At 44.2% G+C, this 18908-nt stretch overlaps 1 protein-coding gene across 8 annotated transcripts; it reads left to right on the top strand.

Annotated features, from left to right (window-relative positions):
• Nucleotides 1–330: 330 nt before the first annotated feature.
• ZNF343 (zinc finger protein 343) lies at nt 331–14603 on the top strand. Of its 8 annotated transcripts, none has more exons than XR_014295999.1 (6): nt 332–443; nt 2324–2389; nt 7600–7860; nt 8040–8099; nt 11359–11566; nt 14517–14594. XR_014295999.1 is itself a non-coding variant. In XM_082643547.1 (5 exons), the coding sequence occupies exons 3-5, from the start codon at nt 7743–7745 to the stop codon at nt 8592–8594; spliced, it is 258 nt and encodes an 85-aa protein (XP_082499673.1). In that variant the 5' UTR covers nt 333–443; nt 2324–2389; nt 7600–7742; the 3' UTR covers nt 8595–8757. The 8 variants fall into 8 exon arrangements, 1 of the variants encoding a protein (XP_082499673.1); XR_014295994.1 differs by having other exon boundaries at nt 333–416; nt 14520–14603; XR_014295995.1 differs by having other exon boundaries at nt 333–443; nt 14520–14603.
• The last annotated feature ends 4305 nt before the right edge of the window (nt 14604–18908 follow it).

The raw sequence follows: 18908 nt of genomic DNA, 5'->3' as shown, positions 1-18908 counted from the left end.
GAGCGCCGGAGTTGAGTGTAAGGGATCAACAGAGGCTTTGGGAGTCCGCTTTACCTCCGCAGTCCGTTTTCCAATCGCCACCCCCCCCGCCCCCAACAAGTAAAATGGCAATGAACACAGGGGTGAGCGGACAGCACAAACTTAGATGGTGCTCGCGGAAGGTGGCATGCATAGTTTAGAGCCTAAGCCCAGGGAATTTAGCCTGGTCACGAGAGGAAAAACCCACCGGAGACGCCTGCAACCCGAAACCGTACCCTCCACAAGCCAACCGGATATGCCTTCGCCGGGTGACCCTGAGCGCCGAGGGTGGGGACCTGGAAGCCGTCACGGAAGCGGCCGCAGAGGCTTCTGGGGAGTCTTTCAAGCGAAGAGGCAGAGGGAACAGAGATTTCATTCGGGAACCACTACCTGTTTATGTATGGGTATTTTATAAACAGAGACGGGTAGGCTGTCACTACATAGCCACTGTCGTGGTAAATTAACCGCGCGGTCCACAAGCGGCTCCCGGGACGGCCAGCGGGAAGGGAGTCCGCGAGGATTCTGGGAACTGTAGTTCTGGTGTAGTTGAGCGGCCGAGGGCGGGGTGAGCGATCCGGTCCTCTCTGGAGAGCGAGGCCTGCCGGCCCCGTGGCCCCACGGTGTCCCTCCTCTGCTGCAGGAGGGTGGGGAGAGGCCGGGCAGGGCTTAGGGTTGGGAGCTGGGGAGGAGTGCGGCTGCTGGGGGAGTGCGGCGGCCCAGGCCGGCGGGTTCGGGCGGATTCGTGCTTGGAGGAGGGGGCGCGGCTCGAGGTGCGCGTTTGTGGCGGGGAAATGGGGTGACTCCTCCAGCTGCGAATCCCTGAATTGCGGGGCGTTACGCGGACCTTCACTCCTCGGCTGGGGCGAGAGACCTGGAACTCAAATTTCTTTCTTGGAAAGAGGGTGGGTATATTCTGGGCCAAACAATTTCCGAGTAGGGGGCAGCTCCAGTGCGCATCCCCGGCGTTTATTTGGGGTGTAGGGGTGTGTTCAGCCAGGGCCAAATAGACATCCCCTGTGATGGGGGCTGGGGGCGCGGCTTGGGCCATGTGTCCCTGGGTGTTGTTTGGCCTGGGAGCTCTTACGTGGGTCCCGCATCTCTGAACGGTTGTGGGAACCCAGGACTGATCGTGAATGTCAAGTTTTGTTTTTGATGGGGCTGAATATGACCCAGTGGTGATTGGGCGAAGGTGGGGTGGAGGAGAGAGCATCTCAGGCCCTGCTGTGCGTTGGCTTGTTGAGGGTGGGTGGAGGTGAGTTCGACGTGGGCAAAATATCCGTAAGGGGTGGTGGAGTGTCTTGGCTCTGGAGTTCCTGGGGTTTTTAGAAAATGGGGAAGTTTGGGGCCTGAGGCAGACATCCTGCAGTGATGGTACACTGCACCGCTGGGGCCTGCATCTAGGCAGTTTTTTGAGTGCAGGCAGGTCTGCTTCTCTGGGATCTCTTGTCCCAGGGTTTGTCCTCATCCCGGGGCCCACTCTGCTCTATGACAAAGATCCCAGATTTGGTTGTAATGTAAGTGGCTTGTTCGGCTAATTCTCCCTCTCTTTGAATGCTTTTCCCTCATGTGTTGGGGTTCAGACCTCTAGTTTGGGACTTACCCAGATTAGGTAGTGTGGGGACCTCTGAGGGCTGCTGGCCAACTGTCCAAATCACTTCTGGGATCTGGTGAAGCCCAGGTATCAGGACTTTAATTTTTGGGTAAGGTCAAGTTTTAAACCCGCGCAGTAGAATAGTACAGTAAACTCACATGGACATATCACCAGATTCAACCTTCATTAATTCACAGACAATCCTGTTTCATATACATCCCCTCAACTTGTCTGTGGATATGCTTTGAGAACTGTCACACCCGGTAGGGGTTGACCATCACTGACATTACAACTCATCCAACAGGCTAAGGCCATGGCACTCCACAGCTAGAGATCAAATCTAGGCACTTTCTAGCTCTGTCACCTCAGTTTATCAGAAAACCTAACTCCAGGCCTTTGGGAGACAAAAGTTGTACAGTGCCTGGAATTGTCTGTGGTGTATAGTAAGAGTTTAGTAAGTGTTAATTATTATTAGTAACAAAGGATAATTTTCCTATTTAATTGCATATCAGGACAGGCTGTATTTTGATGCCCACACATGATTCTGTCCCCAGGAAGCTGTCTACATTCTTTGACAGATCTGAGGCTGTTTTTTTGTTTTGTTTTGTTTTTAAAGAAGAGGATCACCCCTCATTTTAAGCTTGGGGATTTTTAGCTTGGTATCTGGGGGCCAAGAGACAGTCCTGAAGCTCACACTGCCTGTTTCATCCTCAGGTTCACCTTCTCACATCCTTGCCTGCCCAGAGAGGACTGTATAGAGAACGAGAGGACTTCTTGCAGGTGGATACCACTCACCTTCCATGTTTCTGCAGTGTCTTCTGTTCTCCAGACCTTGGGCAAATTTCCTTTGCTCATCCTGACGTTTTGTGCCCTGCAGTGTCCCATTTGAGGCTCAGAGGACCTGCTTGTTTCTGTAGGATACCAGGGCTGATTTAAGGGCAAAGGCCTTTAACAGGGAATATTACCCCAGACAAGTGCTCTCATTCAGGTTACCACCATCCTTGCCCTAGCAACATTTCATCCTGGCTGCTGGATTCCCAAGACTGTGTCAGCTGTTGTAAAATAAAAAATGATTAAAACTACCATTTATTGGGAGTTGTTCTGTGCCAGGCACTGGGCTTTACAGTCTCTGTAATATTTTATTCCCTCAGCACTGACTTATTTGAACAAACCTATGCTCACATATGATTCCTCTCTTTGTTACATGTGACGGATAAGAGTTGCACTGTTAGTTTCTACAACACATCTTTGGAGCATGTAACTGCTGCCAGAGGGCTTTCTTCTAAGTTAAAAACATAACAAAATTACACAATTAATGCCTTTTTTTTTGGTGGTTAACTTTTCACATAGAAACTATAAATCCATTGTCCAGCATCAACAATAATCAATTCATGTTCAAGGTTGTTTCATATACCACCCCTGCCTCCCACCTTTTTTTGCAGAATTATTTTAAAGCTAACTCTAGACATCATATCATTTCACTTATAAATGTTTCATTATGTGTCCTTAACTGAGAAGGACTTAAATTTACCCTTTTTAAAAAAACTGAGGTATAATTTACATACAACCAACTACACAGGTCTGAAGTATATGTTTCAATGGATTTTGACAGACATGTACTCCCATGTAACCATCACCTCCAACAACTGGAATTTGTGTCCTGATTCAGAATTCTTTGCCTACACCAAAGTCGTGATGGTATTCTATGATTTTTTTTCCTAGAAGCTTAAAGTTTTAGCTTTTACATTTAGGTTTATGATCCATTTTGATGTATTTTTTTTGTGGATGGTTTGAGGTTTTGAAGTTTGACATAGTACTTGTTTATAGCACCATTTGTTGAATCGACTCCTTTTACCATTGTATTGCTTTGGTGCCTTTGTTGAAAATCATTGACTGTGTAAGTGTGGGTTTATTTCTGGACAGTCTCTTCTGTTCCATTAATTTAATTTAATCAACATCACACTGTCTTGATAACTTCAGCTTTATACTAAGTCTGGTTTTTTATATTTCTTTAAAAAATTTTTTTTAAATTTATTTTTAGCTGCATTGGGTCTGTGTTGCTGCGCACGGGCTTTCTCTAGTTTGCAGTGAGCAGGGACTACTCTTTGTTGTGGTGTGGGGGCTTCTCCTGTTGCGGAGCATGGGCTCTAGGCACATGGCCTTCAGTAGTTGTGGCGCACAGGCTCTAGGGTGCGTGGGCTTCAGTAGTTGTGGCACGCGGGCTCAGCAGTTGTGGCTCGTGGGCTCTAGAGCACAGGCTCAGAAGTTGTGGCGCATGGGCTTAGTTGCTCCGGGGCATGTGGGATCTTCCTGGACCACGGATCAAACCCCTGTCCCTTGCATTGGCAGGTGGATTCTTAACTACTGCGCCACCAGGGAAGTCCCTATACTAAGTCTTGAAACCATTTATCATAAGTCTTCTTTTACAGGGTTATTTTAGCTATTCAAGGTCCTTTTCATTTCCAAATATTTTTTTGAATCAGCTAGATTTTTTTCAACAAAAATAAGTCTTGTGGGATTTTGATTGGAATTGCATTGAATCCATAGATCAGTTTGGTTAGAATCGACATCTCAAGAGTACTGAGTTTTCCAGCCCACAAACTTGGTATATCTCTCTATTTATTTAGGTCTTTAATTTCTCAAAGTAACATTTTGTAGTTCTCAGTGTAGAATGTTTGCACATCTCTTCAAATTCATTCCTATACATTTTATGTTCTTGATATTTTTGGAAATGTTTTTAAGATGTAACTCTCCAGTTGTTTCTGACTAGTATTTAAAAATGCAATTGATGTTTGTATGTTGACCCCTCATGTCCAGCCACCTTGCTAAATTTAAATTAACTTACTACTTCTAATTTTTTTTTATTGAGGTATAGTTGATTTACAATATTATATAGGTTTCAGGTGTACAACATAGTTATCCACAATTTTAAAAAATTATACTCCATTACAGTTATTATAAAATATTGGCTATATTTCCTGCAGGGTATTATGCTTAGTAAAATAAGTCAGACAGAGAAAGACAAATACTGTGTGATCTTACTTATATGTGGAGAGTACAGTGGTGATTGCCAGGGGCTGGAGATAGGGGAAATGAGGAGATGTTGGATACAAACTTTCTCTCTCTGACTTATTTCGTTAAGCATAGTACCCTCCAGGTCCATCCATGTTGTTGCAAATGGCAAAATTTCATTCTTTTTATGGCTGAGTAATATTCCATTGTAGTACATGTATACCACGTCTTCTTTATCTGTCCATCTGTTGATGGACATTTAGGTTGTTTCCATATCTTGGTTGTTGTAAATAATGCTTCTGTAAACATTGGGGTGCATGTATCTTTTCAAATTAGTGTCTTTGTTTTCTTTAGGTATATACCCAGAGTGGAATTGCTGGGTCATATAGTACTTCTATTTTTAGTTTTTTGAGGAACCTCCATGCTGTTTTCCACAGTGGGCGCACCAATTTACATTCCTACCAAGAGTTCTCACCAACATTTGTTATTTGTGTTTTTTTTGATGATGGCCATCCTGACAGGTGTGAGGTGATATCTCACTGTAGTTTTAATTTGCATTTCTCTGATGGTTAGTGATGTTGAGCATCTTTTCATGTCCTCTTTGGAAAAATGTCTATTCACATCTTCTCATTTTTTATTTTTATTTTTTAATTTTATTTTATCTTCCAAAAAATGTATATTTTAAATGTATTCGATTAGCAAAGATTAAAAAGTTAGATAATTCCTAGTGTTGGTAGAAAGTTGGAAAGCAGAATTGTATATTCATTGGTGGCAATGCTTCTTATCCAGTCCATGTTCTGTGTATACGGAAAATTTGAGGCCTCTAGGTGCCATACTGTGTATCAGTCTTCACTAAACATCTTCCCTTTTTTTAAAATGAATTTTTATCAGAGTATAGTTGCTTTACAATGTTGTGTTAGTTTCTGCTGTATAGCAAAGTGAATCAGTTACACGTATACATATATCCACTCTTTTTCAGATTTCCCTCCCATCTAGGTCACCACAGAGCATTTAGTAGAGTTCCCTGTGCTATACAGCAGGCTCTCATTAGTGATCTATTTTATACATAGTAGTCCATACTTGTCAATCTCAATCTCCCAATTCAACCTACCTTCTCTTCCCCCATTGGTAACCGTAAGTTTGTTCTCTACATCTTTGACTCTATTTCTGCTTTGCAATTAAGTTCATCTCTATCATTTTTCTACAGTCCACATATAAGTGATATTATACGATATTTGTTTTTCTCTTTCTGACTTCACTCTGTGTGACAGTCTCTCGGTCCATCCATGTCTCTGCAGATTTCTGCCCTTTTTTCTTTTTTAAAATTAATTAATTAAATTTTGGCTGTGTTGGGTCTTCGTTGCTGCGTGTGGGCTTTTTCTAGTTGTGGAGAGTGAGGGCTACTCTTCATTGTGGTGTGTGGGCTTCTCATTGCGGTGGCTTCTCTTTTTGCAGAGCACGGGCTCTAGGCGCACGGGCTTCTGTAGTTGTGGCACACAGGCTCAGTAGTTGTGGCTCGCGGGCTTAGTTGCTCCCTGGCATGTGGGATCTTCCCGGACCAAGGCTTGAACCCGTGTCCACTGCATTGGCAGGCGGACTCTTAACAACTGCGTCAGCGGGGAAGTCCCCCCATTTTTTAATTGAGTTGTTTTTTTTTGATATTGAGTTGTATGAGCTGTGACTTTTGATATTGAGTTGTATGAGCTGCTACAGCTTCTAGTTTTTATATGGACTTTTGGATTCTAGGATAGTCATGACTGCAAACAGATAGGTTTATTTCCCATAGATGATCAGTTTTATTATTTTTCTATGTATACCTCCAGTATTAAAAATTTTTTTTTAAATAAATAAATTTATTTATTTATTTATTTTTGGCTGTGTTGGGTCTTCGTTTCTGTGCTAGGGCTTTCTCTAGTTGCGGTGAGTGGGGGCCACTCTTCATCACGATGCGCGGGCCTCTCACTGTTGCGGCCTTCTCTTGTTGCAGAACACAGGCTCCAGACGCGCAGGCTCAGTAGCTGTGGCGCACGGGCTTAGTTGCTCCGCGGCATGTGGGATCCTGCCAGACCAGGGCTCAAACCCGTGTCCCCTGCATTGGCAGGCAGATTCTCAACCACTGTGCCACCAGGGAAGCCCTAAAAAAAATTTTTTTTGAAGTCCAGTTGATTTACAATGTTGTGTTAATTTCTGCTGTACAGCAAAGTGATTCAGTTATACATATATCTGTTCTTTTTCATATTCTTTTCCATTATGGTTTATCACAGGATTTTGAATATAGTTCCCATGCTATACAGTAGGATCTTGTTGTTTATCCGGCAGTATTTTTTATGAAAAGACAATCAAAGATTAAACACACATATTAAACCCTGCTCCCCACTCCCCACCTTTCCTAAAGGGGTCCTTGTTAAACTGAACCTTTTAATTGATGTCTAATAAAATATACCCACCACTTCCTTACTGGCTTTTGGATTGTATGTCTGTTTTTTTTGGCCATGCCTCGTGGCTCGCGAGATCTTAGTTCCCCCACCAGGGATTGAACATGCGCCCCCTGCAGTGGAAGTGTGGAGTCTTAACTACTGGACTGCCAGGGAAGTACCTCCTTGTTTTTTTTTTTCTTTTAGAGTAGGTTTACCTTTCCTCTGTTCTCAGAACATGGGAGATGGTGGAATAATGCAGTGCTTCCAAGTGGCACTGTCACTTTCAGTCACATTTCCTTGTCCAGGGCAAGTCATGAGACCAAGCCTGATGTCAGGGGCAGAGAATTATAGAGAGAAACAAATAATTGGGAATGATGATGATATCTACCACAAAGGGCCTACAGGCTAGAAAGGAATGAGATAAAAAAAAAATGCAAGAAACCTTGTGGACTGAGACTCTACGTGTATTGTGTGAGAGGACAGGATCCCTGCTGAAGAGGCACAGGCATAGGGCCCACAGTAAGGGTCCCAGCAATGTCAAATTGCTTCTCTGTTCCACAGGTCCTGGCTGCATGGCAACAAGTTGGGCTTTTATAAGTAAGTTTTGGAGGAATCACACCAGGCAGCAGAAATTGATCTTGAGATGAAATCATTTCTACCAGGGCCTCCTGGCAGAATTTCAAGGCGAACACTGAGCTGACTCCATGATGTTGCCTGATCCTTCTGCCTGGAGAGAGCAGGACTGGGAGGAGATGTTGCCTTTGGAGAACAGGGAAGTTACGAAAACTGTGAAGACACCGACTCAGAATCACAAGGCAAAAGGTGAGAGCTGTTGAGGGTCCAGAGAGGTGAAGAGGGGGAGCAGGGCTCCAGGTTTACTGCGAATGCCTTGTGATCACAGCTGAGGAAAGGGGTGACTTCCTCTTCACAAGGCACGGAGGAGTGGCTCTGGCAGCACCATGGGAGCCCCAGTTTCTCATAGCTTCTTTTTCCTTCTCTAGATTTGCCTTCTCACAAGACTGACTGGCTTCAAGAAAAGAAGGGAAAAGTCCAAAATACTGGTGAGTTGGAGTTACATTTATTTAAAGTCTCTCAAAATTGCTCTTAAGGACATGTGGCAAGTAGCGAAACATTTACTCAAGAAAATCTACTAAATCAGCAAGTCTGTAGCATTTGTCCCACAACCTGCTCCCTCCTGGTCACCCTTCCACTCAGTGTAATGGAAGCTGTACTCCAAATGGGTACAGCTAAGAAGATGGGACTTTCTTCCCCCAGTTCCCAGTCTTTTTCCCTGGGAGGGGCAAGCCACCAGCAATTCTTATTCCCCCCAGCTCAGTGTGGCAGGCAAGCATGGCCAAGAAGTCTGACATTTTCTGTCACCACTAGACCCTGTTTGTAGGATGGAAGCTCTGTCTCAGGCACAGGTGGTCAAGGATCAGGAGGGACCTTATTGCCTTCTCCCCATCTTGCTCATAGGGCAGACAGAGATCCTGTGCTACGCGAAGCATGCTGAGAAGAAAAGGAGCTGCCACCCCTGCCCAGTGCCCCGCTGTTAGAGCAGGAGTGTCACACTGAGCGAAGTGGTCTGCCAGTCCTGTGCCACCTCTGAGTAGTGGTGCAGAGGTCCTGCCCTGGTGGGAGGCAGGCCATAGGAACAGAGAGCTCTACAGCACTCCCTAAGGGGACTGGCTTTGTGTGGAACTGAGTAGGGAAGTTGAAGTCTTAGGGTGTTGTTGAAAACAGTGGAGATTTTGGTGGTGAGCCATTAAGAGGAAACTGCGAAGCTTGTGATAGCAGCAAGGGAAATGGCAGGTCAGCTGGAAGTTTAATAGAGAAAGCAGGGAAAGAGATTGCTGAGAGGAGCTCTCCTACGGGTCAGAGTAAGTCTCAAATACTGGCCTCAAAATTACCCCTGCAAAAGGATCTGACTTTAATTGGATCAGACTATGGAGCCATTTATACTCCAGGACATTGTTGAAAACAGTAGAGCAATCAGCAACCAATAGTGGAGGCTAACAGCCGGGTGTGATACCAATAGAGGCAGACCTGCTGGAAGCTTAACGGGGAAGTCAAGGAGAGACACAAAGAGAACCCTCTGTCAGGAGGGGGAAGGTCTGGGTGACTGTGTGTTTGCTCAAGGCTGCACCCTCTGAGGAGCCACTGCTTCAGGGGAAATAACCTTCATCGAACTAATCCAGACAGGTCTCAAAACAAATGAACAAGCAGACAACCACAACAACAGCCTAGGAAGAGGGCAGGGTTGGTATCCAGAGTTGCTACAATATTTTACCTAAAATGTCCAATATTCAAAGAAAAATTATATAGATAAGGGGAGGGAGAAGGAGGGAAAGGGAAAGAAAGAATATATGAATTTAAGAATGAGAGAAAGCCTAAATAGATTTTCCTGGTCTGTAAAATGAAAACAACTTTTCAGTTCTATGAGTTAAATTATAGTCTCACTGGATTGTAAATTCATCTTCCCCTATTGGTTATGAGTTGTTCATTCATTGATACACTGTGGACACAAAGTTATACTCCTAGGGAATGTCCAGTGGGGTTGCGGCTAGGAAGCAAAGTGAGCTAAATGCCCTGCTTTCATTCCAGGAAGCTTATTGAAGTATAGGCAGAACTTGGAGATATTGTAGGTTTGGTTCCGGATCACCATGGTACAGTGAATATCATAGTAAAATGAGACACATGAAATTTTTCGTTTCTCAGTGCATATAAAAGTTATGTTTACACTATGCTGTAGTCTATTATGTGTTCAATAGCATTATGTGTGAAAAAACAATATACATACCTTAATTAAAAAATACTTTATTGGACCCTGGAGGTCCAGTGGTTAAGACTTCGCCTTCCAGTGCAGGGGGTACGGGTTCGATCCCTGGTCAGGGAGCTAAGATCCCACATGCCTCACAGCCAAAAAACCAAAAACATAAAACAGAAGCACTATTGTAACAAGTTCAATAAAGACTTTAAAAATGGTCCACATCAAAAAAATCTTTAAAAAAACTTTACTGCTAAAAAATGCTAACCATCCTCTGAGCCTTCAGCAAGTTGCAGAAGTAACATCAAAGATCATTCATCACTGTAACAAATATAATAATAATAAAAACATTTGAAATGTGAGAATTACCAAAATCTGACACAGACACGTGGTGAGCAAATGCTGTTGGAAAAATGGCGCCAATAGACTTGTTTGACGTGGGGTTGCCATGAACCTTCAACTGTAAAAAACTTGATGTCTATGAAGGGCAATAAAGCAAAGTGCAGTAAAATGAGGTTCACCTGTACTGCTCTACGTGATGAGTGAAGCATTAAGGGCTTTATTTTAAAAAGGTTGTTAAAATACCAGGCAAAGACAGATTTTGCAGATCCCATTTAGTATAACCTGAACTCTTCAAAAATACTTATTCTGGGCTCCATCTGTTCACTCCTGCTTTTCTCTATGGTTGAAGTTTTCTTTCATTTTTTCCTCTAAATCGTCTCCATTCCCTAATGCCCAGCCTAAGCCTTGTGTACATGATGCTTTTTTTCTTCTCCAGCCCATGCTCTACTCTTCATCTCAGAATTCCTCCATTCCTCAGGGTCATTGAGCAGTGCTTTAGGTTTTCAAATTGATTCACAAATCATTTCTCCAAAGAAATCAAAAGCGTCCGAGGACCAGGAATGAGTTTTATGCATCAGTTATGTGCTCATCAGATTTTAACACAAAGCCATAGTAATAATGCCCAGAAGAACTTGATACAGAGAACCATGTACTCTGAAAAGAATTAGATCAACTTCTTGCATATCCAGACTCTCCAGGGCCACCAGCTATGTTCCTCATAGTGGGAGGACTGGTGGGGACTTGCTGTGTGTCCCTTAATTTATTGCTTGTTTATAGGTACCAGTTACATTCAGGGATGTGGCTGTGGTCTTCACAGAGGCAGAATGGAAGAGACTGAGCTCTGAGCAGAGGGACCTATACAGAGAAGTGTTGCTGGAGAATTATAGGAATCTGCTCTCGTTGGTGAGGCAGTGTTCTTTCCTTCATTAATTCAGTGGAGATTTACTGACCACCTCCCATATGGCAGAAAATGTTCTAGACACTTAGAACATGTTAGTGAATGAAATGGTAATCTCTGCCCATGGGGACTTACTTTCTACTGTAGGGAGACAGCTAAGAAAAAGCTTCATATTCAGGGACATTATTATTATTTAAAAAATTTTGCATTGTTTAATTTTCTTTTTTATTGAGGTATAGTTGATTTACAATATTACATAAGTTTCAGGTGTACAATGTAGTGATTCACAATTTTCTTTTTTTTTTTTTTGCAGTACGCGGGCCTCTCACTGTTGGGGCCTCTCCTGTTGCGGAGCACAGGCTCCAGACGCGCAGGCTCAACAGCCATGGCTCACGGGCCCCGCCACTCCGCGGCATGTGGGATCTTCCCGGACCGGGGCACGAACCCATGTCCCCTGCATCAGCAGGTGAACTCTCAACCACTGCGCCACCAGGGAAGCCCATGATTCACAATTTTTAAAGGTTATACTCCATTTTTGGTTATTACATATATAGGGATATTATAATATGGTATATTAGAAGGTGATAAGCACTACATAGTAAAAAATAATAATAAAATAGAACCGGATAAAGGAGTATTGAGTGTGAGAGGGTGGCTGGCTGAATTTTGAAATTGGGTATTTGGTATCACCAAGAAGGTAACATTTGACCAAAGGGAGTTAGAACTCTAGGTATCTAGGATAAGAGCATTTCAGGTGGAGGGCCTGGTCAGTGCTAAGGCCCTAAGGAATTGGGGTGCCTGCTGGATATAAGGAACAGCAGTGGAGGCACAGTATGCTAGGGGAGAGCAGTGAGAAATGTCTTCTAAGACAGAAGTTAACATTATATCAAAGTTTGTATGGCTTTTGAGTTTCATAAGCCATATTTTTTTCATTTATGTAAAAACTGACATTGATTCTTTAAATCTAGGTTGATAAATACTTTTGATTGTGATGTTTCTCTGGATCAGGGGTTGGCCAACTTTTTCTGTAAAGGGCCAGAAAGTAACTATTTTAGGTTTTGTGGGTGATATGGTTTCTGTAACCACTCTCAACTCTGCCCTTGTAGGGCTAAAGTAGCCATAGACAACAGGTAAATGAATGAGCATAGCTGTGTTCTAGTAAGACTTTTGTGGACACTGAATTTTGGATTTCATGTAATTTTTATGTATCATGAAATATTATTATTTTGATTTTTTTCCAACTATTTAAAAATTTAAAAGTCATTCTTAGCTTGTAGACTGTGCAGAAATAGACAGCCAGATTTAGCTTGTGGGCCATAGTTTTCCCACCCTTTGTTCTAAATCAGTGCTGTCCAGTTGAAATATAATGTGAGCCATGTGAGTAATTTTAAATTTCCTAGTAACCACATTTAAAACTGTAGAAGTAAATGGGTGAAATTAATTTTAATATCTTATTTAACCCAATATATCAAAATATTTTCATGTCAACATATAATCAGTATAAAAATTAATTAGATATTTTACGCTTTATTTTTGTACTAAGTGTTCAAAATCTGGTTGTTATTTTATACTTAGAACACATTTTCATTCAGACCAGCCACATTTGAAGTGCTCAGGAAGCATACAGCTAGTGGCTACCATATTGGATAGTGTGGTTTTAGATACTCCTGTAGTTCTAGATAAAGCAGGTAGAGAAAAATCACATTTTTTGGAGACACAAACTAGTTTTAGGCAGGAGTTTCTTCAGGTGTTTCCTTAAATGGCATAGCTATTTCCCTGATATGGATTAATCAGGTTTACTTTTTTCATTTTCATCTTCTTTGATGTGTTTTGATCTGATTTCATCTAGTTTGAGCTCCATCTAATTAAGTGTGGATTCATCTGTTTCAGTCTGGTCCTTTGTGTTTGATTTGGCCTCAGTTAGTCAATCTAACTAGATTTTGTTTTTATTTTTCTCTTGTCATTTTATCTTCCTTCTCTGTGTTAATATGTTTAACAGGTTCCGAGGAAAATGTCAAAATGACCTTGTTCAGATTAGTGTTGATATTGAATACCTGGATCCCACTTGCATTTCTTGAAGTTGTGTCCTTTGTCTTGCTCAGCACCACAATATCCTGCAGTCCTCCTGCCTCTTATGTCTCTTGTGGACTTTTCTCTTACTTTTTTCTTTTCTTTGGACTGTAAGGGTCCATAGGACTAGTGTCGCATACTCTTTTTTTCTATGTCAGTATTCACACCCTTGAACAGTTTGTGAACTTCAACGATTTTACCCATCACCTATTATAATGAATCCATTTTCTTTGTCACTGTCTCACCTGTGCTTTATATTCATATTTCTGTTTGGTTACAAGACAGCATAAGTTTATTCTCAAACTTTTCAAAAATTGAGATCATACTATTTTTCCTCCTAAACCAGTCTCTCTTTCTCTAGTTCTTCACATACTCATGTTATGATGTCTCTTCTTCAAAGGTACTCCCTGAAATAATCTTTAAAGCTTTCATAGGGGAGATATTTCAGTTAGTTTAGGCTAGGTAATGCTGTGATAACAAACAACCCCAAACTTTGCAAATGTTCATTTCTTACTTAATATCTACTGTCTACAGTTCAGGTAGACAGCTCTATTGGTTCAGCTCTGCTGGCTCTGGGATCTAGGCAAAAGGAACAGCCTCTATCTGGGTCATGGGATTCTTAAGGGAGAGGGAAAACAGCAATTATAGAACCATACTGTGCCTCTTAAAACTTGTTTGGAAGAAGCACTAACTTTTCACTAATCTTTGTTGGCCAAAGCAAATCCCATAGCCACGTCGATGTCACTATAATGGGATTAGTTTGGGCACAAGGTACCAGAATCCTGAAATCATGGAGCATGTCTTTCTGTCCACTGCTGAATCCACAATACTTTAGTAGAGAACCTAGTACTTAGAAATTTTTAGTATTTGTTTGCGGGTGGGCAACTGGAAATTCAGATTTATTTCATATACAGTCTCTTTAACCACTGTTTCATATACTGTTTCCTACATTTGAAAGCCTTCCAGACCTAGTGACTTTTTTTGTATATCAGTCTTCTATTTTGTAATAGAAAAGGCATGAAAGAGATTTCCACATAGGTCATAGAGACTGTTACCTCCAAGTAGAACAGAGTTGTGGACAGTCTATATCAATGTGATATAGACTTAGATGATTTAGTCAGAGGAAAAGGCTAAGGGTAGTTGAGGTTACTTGCAGAGCAAAAAGGTTCCTGGTCTGACTGACATATAGAAGATGCTTTTGTTATGGATTTTCTGGATTGCAGTAGAAAATGGAATGTGTAGAAGTGGAATGTAAAGGAATTATTGGTGGGAAACAAATTATGTTGTATGTATATTGTCAATTACAGTTGTGGCAGTAAGACACTTTCTGTCCTAAGACAAGGCAGAACAGCCCAGCAGCCCTACTTAGGGCTTCTCTAACTGAAAACTTTCTCTCTCCAGCAGAACCAAAGCCAGAGATCTACCCCTGTTCTTCCTGCCTTCTGGCCTTTTTCTGTCAGCAGTTCCTCAGCTAACACACGCTGCAGATCTTCCCGGGTGTGTGTGTAGAAAATCACTTCCACCTGGGGGATTCTGGCCTGGGGCATCGGGGGCAGCAGTATTCTGCTCACAGCTGCTGGAGGGAAAACACAGAAGGTCAAGAGAGAAAAGGTGACTCCAGACCCTGGTGCTTGAGGACAGAGGAGAGACGGCCCTTCCGTGCATTGCCCAGCCCACCCTGAGAACAGTCAGCAAGTCCTGGAGAAGGCAGCGCAGTGGTAGAAATAGACCCCAGCGCAGCCCAAAGGGTAAACCCTGTGCAAGCAGACAAAGAAATAAAGGAATTAGAAACCTCAAGCTCTGGAGCAGTCAACTGTCAAGAATGTGAACTAGACTGTAGCCCCAAATCAAACTGCATTACAAACCAGACCATCCTCTTAGGGGAGAAGCCCTATGTCTGCAGGGAGTGTGGGCGAGGCTTTAAAGATAAGTCGAACCTCATCAGACACCATTGGACACACTCAATGGAGAAGCCTTATGTGTATAGTGAGTGTGGCTGAGGTTTCAGCCAGGTGTCAACCCTTATTAATCACCGGAGGACACACTCAGTGAAGAAGCCTTACATGTGCAAGGAGTGTGGGCGGGGCTTTAGCCAGAAGTCACTCCTCCTTGTACACCAGAGGACACACTCAGGGGAGAAGTATTATGTTTGCAGGGAGTGTGGGCGAGGCTTTAGCAACAAGTCAAGTCTCATAAGACACCAGAGGACACACTGAGAGGAGAAGTCTTGTGTATGCAGGGGTCCTGGGCAGGACTTTAGCAATTAGTCGAATCTCTTCTTACGCCAGAGAGACATGTGGGGAGTAGTCTGTATGTGTGTGTGGGCTGTGAATGAAGCTTCAGAGGTGTGTTGACCCTCATCGGGCAGTGAGGCACATTCAGGGCAGGAGCCTTATGCGTGCAGAGTGTGGGTAGCTGTCAACCCTCAGTGCACAAAGAGGATGCGCTTAGGTGGGAAGTGGGTGTGCGGGGACTGTGGGGAAGCTTTAGCCATAAGTCAGCATTTATGGAACATCCAGTGGCCGACTCAGGAGAAGCGTCGTGTGTTCAGGGAGTGCTGACAGGCTTTGGGAAAAGAACCGACAGGAGGGCTCCAGATGGCTCACTCAGGGAGGAGCTGTGTGTTTGCAGGGAGTGTGGGCAAGGCTCTTGTGATCAGTCAGCTTTCTTCACACACTGTAGGGAGAATCCTTATGTGGGGATACTGTGGGGCTGCTCCAGCCGACTACTGCTGATGGCTGCAGAGATGAATTCCTCACTAGACTTGTCCTCAGCCACAGGGAGCTGCACTTCCCAAGGGATGCCTCCTGGCCAACGACTGATTGATACGGGGAGACAAAACAAAACCCTAGCCGTTGACTCTGCTGGGACAGCTCCACAGGGTCATCCCAGATCCCAAGGTCCCCATGAGACTGAATGATCTCAAACACATTGCAGGTCAGCTTCTTCCTCTGCCCAGTCCTGTCCTCATTCCCCGATAAGCCACTCAATTCTCTGTCTCATTGTCTCTCCAGGGAATCCACCCTAAGATATCATAAGCACACAAGGAGTGTGGACGAGGCTTTGGCTAAAAGTCGCTCCTCAACAAACCCCAGAGTATACAGAACAGAAGCTCTGTGTGTGCGGGGAGAATGGGTAAGGACACCTCAGGATGCATCAGAGAACAGCTTTTGAGGGAGAAGCTTTACAAGGCAGGGAGGGAGACTGGGAAGCTTTAGCAATAAGTTACACCTTCTAGTGCAGCCGAGGACACTCAGGGAGGCCTGTGTGGGTGGGGTTGTGGGCGGAGCCTTATTCTGACACCCCTCCTCACAGATCACTACCTCACTCACCTCCTGGGGGGGTTTCAGAAGTCTTGACCCCCACCCCTCCCCATACTTTTTTTTTTTTTTTTTCGGTACGCGGGCCTCTCACTGTTGTGGCTTCTCCCGTTGCGGAGCACAGGCTCCGGACGCACAGGCTCAGCGGCCATGGCTCACGGGCCCAGCCGCTCGGCAGCATATGGGATCTTCCCGGACCGGGGCACGAACCCGTGTCCCCTGCATCGGCAGGCGGACTCTCAACCATTGCGCCACCAGGGAAGCCCCCCATACTCTTTTTGAGAGTGAAGATGGCAGTAACAACTTAATAAACATGTTTTTTCCACTTTTTATAATCAGATGGAATAAAAAAGTAGAAGGCTTTATTTAAGTAAGAATAATCAATTTGTTTTATTTTCAAACACCCATTCTTTTCCATGTTTTCATGTCCTTCTGTTCTCGTAAAATGTTCAATAAGCTCAGGCTATGTACCTTAGTCACTCATCTGTCTGGAAAGGAATTAGATTTCACAACCTGGACTTCTGCATGAATTCAACCCTTGAGAAAAAATAAGTCCCAATCAACCTAGTAGATCTATTGGAGGATCTGATTCGTTGCATGGGGAGGATGATGTAGGTTCTGGAGCATGCCCACTGAAGGGAGGGAATTTCCCGGGTCTCTGGGGGCTGGGTTGCCTCTTCTGACTGATCACTCCCTTTGGCTTCTGTGAAAGCTCCCTTCCCTGACTTCCGTCTCTTCCTTCTAGTCTCTATTCAGGTCTCTGCTGTATCCTTCTCTACCACTGAAGCATTGTTTTTCCTTCCAGATTCCAGAGTCAGGTCCTTTAACTACGCCCAAACTGTTCTCCAGTCATGAATCATTGCTTTGGGTCTCTTAGCTACTTCTGTGTCAGATCATAAGTCTAAAGACCCCTAGGGAATTCCGTGGTGGTCCAGTGGTTAAGACTCTGTGCTTTCACTGCTGAGGGCCGGAGTTCAATCCCTGGGCCCTAATCCTGCAAGCCGTGTGGGGTGGCCAAAAAAAACAAAACAAAAAAACCCCTAAACACAGCTCCAGTGCCACGTTCCCTCTTCCCTCCAATCCTAGGGTCTAGTCCTGCTAATGACACCCACATCATCCCTCCACTAACTGATCCAAGACAACCTGGTCATACCCCTGCCCTTGTTTTTCAGCCCAAGGACCTGGCCTTTAATCACACCCTTTCCTAGTCTTCCTCCCTCAGAGTCCAAATTGCCCAGATTTTTGACAACTCTGCATGCCCTGGCTCTGACTTCTATGTCCTAAGCCAGAACTCTTTACTGGAGAGGGTTGGCCTCAGCTCTAGCAAATTTGTTGCTCAGTTGGAGTTTGCCAGATCCACAAAATGGATATCAGGCTTTGAAAATCAGAAAAAAACACAGACTGATTTTGATGCACTATCAAAGGAGGGGGCAGTAAAAGAGAGTCCAAAGGCCACGAAGTCAGCTTTCCAGTGGGTCCTGAGTCAGCTCTGGTGGAGAGGATGTGAGTGCGGGGAGCGTGGGTCCCCACCCTTTGCCACATTTTCCGTCATGTTTCTTTGCTGGAACTGCCCCTATAACATCAACACTTTGCTTTGGGTCAGAACTGGAAGCCACAGAGGGAAAAGTGTTTATGGGTATGCAGTCTCTAGGGTCTGAAGAGGGATAGGCCCTCTATGTTCCAGATGACGCCAAGACCCCTCCCTGTGTCCTGCCCTTGGGAGAGAAACTTGTGAACAAACCAGCACCTTCCTTTGGGAAGGAAGGGTGGGAGGAAAGAAAATGATGCAGATTCCTTTTAACTGAAGTCCCTTGTAACCTGTAGTGACCTCAGACGTGTTCCAGGGAAAGGACTGTCAGTCCTAGCCCAGCAAAGGGAGAGGGGTATGGGGTTATCTTGCAAGCCTGGAAAGGGGCTTCCCCAGACTGCTGCTACTCTGTCCTTTATCTCTAGGAAGGGCCACTGGAACCAGCTCCTGTATTCCATCCCAGCAGGAAGCAGAACAGGGGTGTGTGAGGTGAACTCTCCCTGGGAAGAAAGGAAGGTACACATCCCCACTCCCTAGGATGTTGGTTTCTGCCCCCAGGGAGGGGGAGCTCAGACTTACAATAAGAGCTTATTTCCTACAGGAGGTCAGTGGCCTCAAACTCAGAGGCCTGCAGTGTCCAGGCAGGTCCTATACTAATGGGGGGGTCAAGCCTCGATTGGGTGGGGGTGCTTTGGGGAACTGGGGAGCTCAAACTCAAGTTGCTTCCTACATCCTTCCTGGCCTCCTCACTTGACCCCACTCTAGAAAGCCTTGAGCTACACCTCGTTTGGGCCTTTTCATTGAATGATCCAAATGTCCTGCCCCTTTTTTTGAGCCATGACCTTGACTTCAGAACCCTCCAGCATTCTTCCCCTTGTTCAGTTTTAGAACTGTCCTTTTCATGTTGAGTTTTGCTTAGTTTTCTGAAAAACATGGCAGTAGATT

The sequence above is a fragment of the Mesoplodon mirus genome (assembly GCF_964341445.2).
Source record: "Mesoplodon mirus genome assembly, chromosome: 15".
Lineage (NCBI taxonomy): Eukaryota > Metazoa > Chordata > Mammalia > Artiodactyla > Ziphiidae > Mesoplodon > Mesoplodon mirus.
Note: the sequence above shows the minus strand (reverse complement) of the source record. Positions and strands in the feature narration are given on the sequence as shown.

What these genes read in the sequence shown, in the direction of transcription:
- ZNF343 (XM_082643547.1), top strand. Translation starts at nt 7,743, where the DNA reads ATGATGTTGCCTGATCCTTCTGCCTGGAGAGAGCAGGACTGGGAGGAG. An exon ending in TCAGAATCACAAGGCAAAAG is followed by an intron (nt 7,861 to 8,039) that starts GTGAGAGCTGTT and finishes TTCCTTCTCTAG; the next exon opens with ATTTGCCTTCTCACAAGACT. An exon ending in GGGAAAAGTCCAAAATACTG is followed by an intron (nt 8,100 to 8,514) that starts GTGAGTTGGAGT and finishes TCTTGCTCATAG; the next exon opens with GGCAGACAGAGATCCTGTGC.